This window comes from Cornus florida, unplaced genomic scaffold (genome assembly GCF_030987335.1).
Source record: "Cornus florida cultivar Cherokee Brave unplaced genomic scaffold, ASM3098733v1 CherokeeBrave_3.0.0_Hap2_Chr07, whole genome shotgun sequence".
NCBI lineage: Eukaryota > Viridiplantae > Streptophyta > Magnoliopsida > Cornales > Cornaceae > Cornus > Cornus florida.
The window spans coordinates 26,770,730-26,779,316 of record NW_026775577.1 but is presented as its reverse complement, the minus strand read 5'-3'; the positions used below and the strand labels follow the sequence as shown (position 1 = coordinate 26,779,316).

The 8,587-nt window shown below is 46.0% G+C and overlaps 1 protein-coding gene across 1 annotated transcript; it reads left to right on the top strand.

Annotated features, from left to right (window-relative positions):
- The first annotated feature begins 1,862 nt into the window (after positions 1-1,862).
- On the top strand, positions 1,863-2,564 carry LOC132316484 (uncharacterized). The gene is made up of 2 exons (XM_059814957.1): positions 1,863-2,129; positions 2,337-2,564. Exons 1-2 carry the CDS (start codon positions 1,863-1,865, stop codon positions 2,562-2,564), a joined length of 495 nt encoding a protein of 164 aa, XP_059670940.1.
- The last annotated feature ends 6,023 nt before the right edge of the window (positions 2,565-8,587 follow it).

Genomic DNA, 8,587 nt, shown 5'->3' with positions numbered 1-8,587 from the left:
GAGTTGATGAATATGATCGAAGTTCTTAGGAGAGAGAATACAGAGTTGAAAGCTGGAATGCAGCGCCAAGAAGCTTCGGCGGTTCTGCAACCGCCTCCGGTGGGTGAGGAGGTTATGCATCCTGTTGTTGCACGTTAAGGTGAAGAGGAAGAGAACAACCTGCCAAATACCCGTCACGAGGAGGCTAGGCCGGACGATTTGCCGCCAAATCCTCGCCACTTTGATGACCGAGAAGGCTCAATTCACTTAGATCCACGGCGTGAGCAGATCAGGCGGAACGCGGCAATGACTTTTGATTCGAATCAGGAGTGGTTCAACCGAGAAGAAGCTGTGGAGTTTGGACCTCACAAAACCACACCTATTTGGCAGAAGGAATACATGGAGGAAAGATCATCCGATTCACTTTATCGACCTTTAATGGCTACGTTAGACTACCGAAGCTCAGAAAGGAGATCTACGGATCAGAGAGTTACCGTAAGGTTCCATAGAGAGAATGAGGCCCTTCGTTCAGTAGCTCGGACGGTTGACTTGCCGTTTACCGATGAAATTCTGAATTCTCCAAGTTCGAGGAAATTCTCCATGCCAGTTTTCATCCTGTTTGACTGAACTACTGACCCGATCGATCATGTGTATCATATCCAATTGAAAATGGCTCTGAACACGGAGAACGACTCCTTAATGTGCAAATGTTTTCCAACAAGCTTAGTTGGACCAGCACTTAATTGGTTCAAAAACTTACCAAGGGGATCGATTGATAGCTTCCGAAGCCTTTGCAATCGGTTCATTAGCCAGTAATATGGGAATAAGCGCCCGGCAAAAGATGTCTCCAGTTTGTTCATAATGCGGTAGCATGAAGATGAACGCCTCCAAGCCTTTCTTACCAGATTCAATTTAACCAAGAGCATGGTGATCGAGGGCCATCCGTCCACGGCGGTTCAAGCATTCAAGTTGGCCATGATTCGTGGGACCCCGTTCCACGAAAGTCTGGTGGTGAACACGCCACAGACCATGGACGAGCTGAACGAAAGAGTTGATGGATTTGTTCGTTTGGAAGAGGAAGAGGCAGCTAATGCGAGGAAAACGTTAATTATATCAACGGAGGAAAAGTCCAAAGCCAAGATTAGGCAGAAACCAGCTCCATCGCAGTGGCAGATCCCTTGGACAGCGGAAAAAAGGCCCAGGGAAGAGGAATTGGTCACTCCATTGAAAGTAACTCCAGCAAGGCTGTACCAAGAAAACAAAGATAAGTTCCGATCTCCTTTACCTATCAGACAACCCCTGGAGCAGAGAGGTAAGTCTAAGCATTGCGCTTTCCATTTTGATTTTGGCCATCAGACTAACGAATACAGGAACTTAAGGAGGCAGGTGGAGATGTTGATAACCGGAGGGGAGTTTGCCAGTTATATTCAAGGCCCGGCGGTAGAGCAGAGCTGATCGGCAGAGCAAGTGAAGAGAAATCAGAAGTCGAACTCCCACAACTCGCAACCAGTTTGAATAATCAACGCAATTCATGGCCGACCTGAACGTGAAGAGTCAAATGAACTACTTCGAACACGGCTCCGCCAGGCGCAGATGAAGAGGAGGATAAGCAGTGTAAACACTCTGCACCAACAGAGCGCATCAACATAGATAAAGTTTGACAGAACAGATCTATTGTGTATTCAGATCCCTCATGAGGCCCTGTTAGTCGTCAGTTTGACAGTGGCCGAATGTTTGGTTCGCAGAGTTCTGATTGATCCTGGAAGTAGTGTGAACGTTATGCCGAGGGACACATTTGATCGGCTCGAGATCAAGCCAGACCGGCTCAAGCCCACTGTGAATCCTTTGCTAGGGTTTGATGGAAATTAGTGGAGCCCATCGGTATGGTGGAAGTAGCAGTGCATGCTGCAGAGAGGGTTCTGATGGAGAGCTTTGTAGTTGTTGAGATTCATTCCTCTTACAACCTTCTGATGGGCAGAGGGTGGATCCACAGAGTTCAAGCTGTTCCTTCCACTCTGCACCAAGTAATGAGATGCCTGGGGCTAGACGGAACCAAGGTGATTGACATTCATGGGGACCAGGTTGTAGCTAAGGAATGTTATTCAGTAACACTGAAGTATGCTGGAAAAGGGAAAGCACCCATCCATTCGGCAAGCCCGAGATAGCAATTACAGGATCCTCCCCCCAAGCAGAGTGGGGAGGAGGAGCCAGTGGACTTGACCGAAGAACCCCTAGTTGATGTACAGATCGATCGGTTCTGACCAGAACGAACAACCAGAGTGGGGGTACGACTTGCTGAGGAGGAGAAACAGGAGTTAGTTGATTTCTTGTCTCAGAACGCCGATGTATTTGCATAGAGCCACCTCGACATGCCTGGAATCAATCTTTCCGTATCCTGTCACTCCTTGAACGTTAATCCCAATGTAAGACCTGTAAAGCAGAAGCAGCGAAGGTTTGCTCCAGAGCGTAATCGGATCATAGCCGAGGAGGTTGATAGGCTGCTTGATGCGGGATTTATACGAGAAGTGTATTATCCTGACTGGTTGTCAAACGTTGTTGTTGTGCAGAAAAAGAATGGGAAATAGCGAGTGTTCATTGATTTCACCAATTTGAACAAAGCCTGTCCGAAGGATAGCTTTCCGCTGCCAAAAATTGATCAGATGGTGGACGCTACTACTGGGTATGAGCGTTTAACCTTCTTAGATGCTTATTCAGGTTATAATCAGATCCCTATGGACTCTACTTATGAAGAGAAAACTTCTTTTGTCACCGAGCGCGGGACCTATTGCTACAAAGTTATGCCGTTCGGTCTGAAGAACGCCGGAGCAACTTACCAAAGGCTTATTAGCAAAATTTTCAAGGGTCAAATAGGGAAGACCGTGTAAGCTTACATTGATGACATGGTAGTGAAAAGTAAGAAGAAAGTTGACCATCTGAAACATCTACAAGATGTATTTGATGTGTTGAGATAATATGGAATGAAGCTCAATCCAACTAAGTGTTCATTTGGCGTGAGTTCTGGTCAATTCCTGGGACACGTGGTTAATCATAGAGGCATAGAAACTAGCCCTGCCCAAGCAGAAGCTCTGACTAAGAATGCCGAGCCGAAGATAATCAAAGAAGTGCAAACACTTACGGGACGGATCGCTGCATTGAGCTGGTTCATTTCCAAACTGTTAGATCGCTGCAAACCATTTTTTGACACAATACGAAGCCATGGGAGACAAGTTTGGGGGGATGAACAGTGCCGAGCATTAACTGGTTTGAAAGAATATATGTAGAACATTCCGGTCCTGTCAGCTCCGGAACCAAGAGAGAAGCTATTTTTATACCTTGGGGTATCCAGCATCGCCACAAGTGGCGTTCTGATCCGTTGTAAAGAGGGGAAGCAATATCCAGTGTTCTATGTTAGCAAAACGATGACTGAGGCCGACCGACGTTATTCAAAGGCCGAGCGGGTGATACTCTTGCTAATACATGCGAAAAGAAAGCTTAGGCATTATTTTGAATCCCATCATATCATCGTTCTAATCACTTTCCCTATCAGAATAATCCTGCACAAGCCAGACCTCTTAGGGAGGATGACAAAGCGGGCCATAGAGTTAAGCTCATTTGACATAACATATGAACCCAGAACGGCAGTCAAAGGGCAAGCAGTGGCAGATTTTCTACTAGAATGTGATTCATAAGACATGAAGGAAAACCTTTATGATTGCTTGTGGAAACTCTTTGTTGATGGATCCTCAAATCAGATGGGGGCAGGCATTGGAGTCAAACTGCAGACACCAGAAGACACGTCCCTAAGTCAAGCGCTCCGGCTTGAATTCAGAGCCACCAACAATGAAGCGGAGTATGAGACCAAGGACAAAACAATGGAAGCATATCGTTCTGCCGTGCTGTGTGCAGCCAAAAGTTTTAAGAAAATTGAATTCATCTGGCTGCCGAGAGAGCATAACGACGAGGCCGATCGGTTAGCATGCAGTGCCTCGAGTTCTGGGGAGAAATTGGCAAGGGTGATTCCAATAGGTATACTGAGCCAGCCATCCATCTTCGAAGAGCCTACAGGCTCCGATCCTTGGCAAGTGAATCTTATACCGTATGAACCGAGTTGGACATTCGGGATGGTACTTTGCCTGAGCAACGGGAAGAGGCTAGGAAGGTCAAATCGAATGCTACAAAGTATGCTATAGTGCATAACCAGTTGTACAGAAGATCTTTTTCTGGACCATACTTGAATGTGTCACCCCTGCAGAGGCTCGGCAGATACTGCGAGCTATTCATGAAGGTGTATGTGGAAATCATTCTGGGGGAAGATCTTTAGCGCACAAAGCAATGATACAGGGGTATTTCTGGCCAAACATGTTAAGAGATGCGGAAGAGTTCACTAGAAGGTGTGACAAATGCCAAAGATACGGACCATTGATCCACCAACCACCTGAGGAGTTACACGCAATAGCTACACCATGGCCTTTCGCACAATGGGGGATGGATGTGGTTGGTCCTCTGCCAAATGCAAGAGTTCAGAACAAATATGTGCAGTTGGCTATAGATTACTTTACTAAGTGGGTGGAAGCAGAGCCGTACCTGAGCGTGACTCAGACTCATGTGAGACGGTTCATTTGGAGTAATATTATTTGCCGTTTTGGTGTTCCGAGGTCAATCGTCATGGATAATGGGACCAACCTTGACAGTAAGCAAGTAAGAGAGTTGTTGGAGGAATATGAAATTAATCAAAAGCTGGCGGCAGTAAATCACCCCCAGGCCAATGGATAAGCAGAAATCACGAATAGAACAATCTTTGCTTGCATCAAAAAGAAGTTTGAAGATCAGAAAGGAAAATGGTTAGATGAATTGCCGAATGTATTATGGGCTTATAGAACGACCCCAAGGCGACCGACCAGAGAAAGCCTATTCGCCATGGCGTATGGTACCGAAGCAGTTATACTGGTCGAACACTTGGTTCCGACTGTCTGAAGCTTGGCATGGAGCCGAGAGCATAACGACAATATGTTGAGGTTTAACCTCGATATGTTAGAGGAAAAGAGAGATGCAGCGGCAGTAAGGCTCGCATCCTACCAACAGACACTTATGAATAGCCATAACAAAAAGGTAAAGCACAGAGACTTTACACCAGGTGATCTAGTTCTGAAGAAGAAGGTAGGAATGGTTAAGAAAATGGTGGCACCTTGGGAAGGCCCATATAGAGTTGTAGAAGTCTTAGGAAAGGGAGCTTACACCTTAGAAACCATGGCTGGAAGGCTGGTCAACAAGCCATGGAATGCTACATCTTTGAAAAGGTATTATCAATAGAAAATCGAGTTCCAATTTTATCATTGTTCATTTTCAAATTGTGTACGCATGAATGTACGAAATTTTGAAATCTATAAAGAGCTATCTTCCTATGAAAAAATTGAATGTTTGAAAATTTGAAAAGTTAGTGGCAGCTGGCACTATAAACCGAACTTTAAAAACTTGCCAAAAATAAAGAGTGACAGTGGTAAGTGGCATTCTAGCCGAGCGCCAACCACTCTGGAAAGTTAGTGGCAGCTGGCACTATGAGCCGAACGCCAAAAACTTGCCGAAACTGAATATGGAATTAATTGTTGTTACTGACGAGCAGGTGTAATCAATGAGAAAATAAAAAATTTTGAAACAAAGTTCAGCCAAAAATTTGCCATCTCATTTATAATAGAAATTTTCGAGGTTACAGCCTATGAAGTATATAGATGACATGAATACAAAAAAAAAAAAAAAAAAAAATTGTGGCAACAGGAGAGCCCTAACTGGCTGCCTCTGTTCCATCACCCTCCTGGTTGAGCTGACTTGTCTCTTTGCCACCATTGGTCACCCCATCTTCACGATGAGGAGAGTCAAGCTGAATAACAGAGTTAATCTGCTGAGCCTCAACCTCGACGGTGGTTGTAGAAGGGACCAGGGTGGACAGAGGAGGCATGTCCAAGGGCTGATCAGTGGTGGGAGTAGGAGTGACCCTGGAAGAAGCAATCTCCTGACTCTCATCAAAAATATGCTCAGCAGGAGTGGAATCTGGATCAACATAGGTTCCTAGAGGATCAATGTCCAACTATTTGTCAACCTCATCCGGAGTAGAACCGGTCTGGCCTTCAGTAGGAACGCGGTCTGTGTAACCCTCTCGGAAACCCTATGCATACCTGAGGGCACCTACCCTGGAAAAGCGTGCATGAAGAGCCATCATATCGCCATACACTTTGCCAATAATGTTAAGCAGGGCGTCACGCTCTTCCAAGGCCCTCCTCTCGAAAGCCATTCGGGCAGTCTGCTCATCACTAAGCAGGCGCTGAAGTTCACCCTTCTCAGCCTTAAGTGAGTCACGCTCAGTGTGCCAGACACTCTTCTTGATTTGCAAAGCGTCCTTCTCATCCTGGAAAGTGTCTGCCTCCTTTTTCAAAGCGTCTCTCTCTTTCTTAACCTTGTCAAGCTGAACCACCAGCTCGGTATTTTTGGCGCTGATGATTTCATTCTCCTTCTTGGCCGCATCAAGGTTGTCAGAAAACTTACGAGCCTTGGCATTCCCCAACTCCACTTGCTTCTGCATGGCTATCATACCGAATAAGGTTTGCAGAGATATGCATGAATACTGGTTAAATCAAGTGCATGGTCAGAAGGGATCAAGGGAAGAGACTATGAAAATATTTGGTGATTAAAAGGGAAAACAGATACCTCCATGGTAGATAAGGGGAAGCGGCTGAACACTTCCTTTTGAGCCTTTGGCCACTTCAATGTCCTTGGGAGTCCACATACTCCTGTAGTATGCCATGGCAGTAGGACCATCCCTGAACATTGTCTCGCTCGGTTTTACGCTTGTTCCATCCGCTCGGACAAACCGAGGACACCATGGTGCCATTACAGAGGTAGAAGCATTAGCTGTGACAGACCCAGAGGGTGGAGGGGGCCTGGTTGGTGGAGATACGAGCGCATTTGGCCCAGAGGTGCGAACCTTTCTGCTTGGAGGGACACCATCTGGATTAGATGTACCCTCAGGCAGAGGCCTCTTCCCTCTCTCCTTTTCACGAGTAGCAATAGTGGCAGCGCTCGGAGAGTTGCTGACTAAGGAAGTTGTGCTCGGATTGGTAGGCAGAACGTTGATGACCGGGTTCGCAGTTACCACGGTCGGATTGATAGGAGGGGAAGTACAAGAGATAGTGGCAGAAGAAGATGCCGAGGCAGGAGAAGAGGTAGCAGCAGAAGCATCAGTGGTCCTTGGGGGGTCCTTCTTCCTTCCAAAAGATGGGATCCTGAGCTGACTCATTGCGTTGCCGAGGACTGAAAGGGCAGAAAGGTTATCTGAAGTAAGGAGGTCTGAGCAGGAAGGGATGTTGTTTAGAATGTACTTCTTCAGGTAATTAACCCTATCCCTGCAAACACCATAACTCAAGTCATTACAAGGAATGCCTAGGGAACGGCATAAGAAAGTGCAAAAGCGAGGAATATAAGTTTCACAAGGACAATCATTCTTATGAATTTTGTATTTCTTATACGAAGAAACAGAGCACACGCCAAAGGCGCTCAGGATTGGATAATCCTTTGCAGCCGTGGAAGACCAGGCCCCCCTAACCCCTATTATGTTCTTTCTCCAACCCTTCTCAGACTTGATTGTGTCCTTACATATGGACTTCTTGTCAAACGGGTAGAAGTGGTAGAATGGTTCCTCAGTTCGGATTTTACTAACCTTGTAACAAAGGAGAAGATCTATGAGATCAAGATCCAGACCTCTGTCACGGGTCAGAAGCAGCATAACGGATATGATTCTAAGGAAATTTGGATTTACCTGCAGTGGGGAAATCCCTAATCTATTAAAAACATAGTTGAATAAGGGGTGCAGAGGGAACCTAACGACGTTAAGATGAAGATGGGAAAATAGAACTTCGCCGGGAAGGAGACTCGTACCAGTTCTAACGTCTACATCCTTGGGGCATACTCTAATTTGAACGTCACTAGGGAGATTAAGTTTTATGCGAAGGATGTCTAAGTTGATTGTCATGATGAAAGAGAACAAGAACTCTGGGAAAGTAAAGCAAATCCCCAGAAAGAAGAAATAGAAGGGAAACTAACCTCAAAGATTGGAAACTTCAAAGAACACTGCGAGATCGCTGGAAAAGGAGCTTTCACAAGAGTTCGCTAGAAGAGATTTGATTTGATTCGAAAGGGATAAGCAAGTATTCGTCTAACAGCAAGGCAAGATGGAGACGGTAAAGAGGAATGTGGGGGCATCCTTGATGCTTATAAAGACAAAGTGGGCCCGAAGGCCGAAGCATCAGGAAAGCGATGGGTTTTTTGAATCTCAAGGCATCGTTTCTAGGTCCAACCGCCTTTTACCCAAGAGATCTTCTTGAGCCGTCAAAGTCATGATTTGCAGCCATTAATAATTACCCCCTAATTTATTAGGGAGTAATTATGAGGGCAGTTGAGGATACCGAAGGTAGAGTGGGCCGGGTCTGACCTAAGACAAGAGCATCAGGTTGGGCAGCAAGTTCAAGCCCAAGCTCGAAGACTAATGCCACAGGCCCAACATCGGAGATCCACCGGATTGAGTCAAGCCCAAAAGGAAGAAGGCCCGAAGACTGAGAGT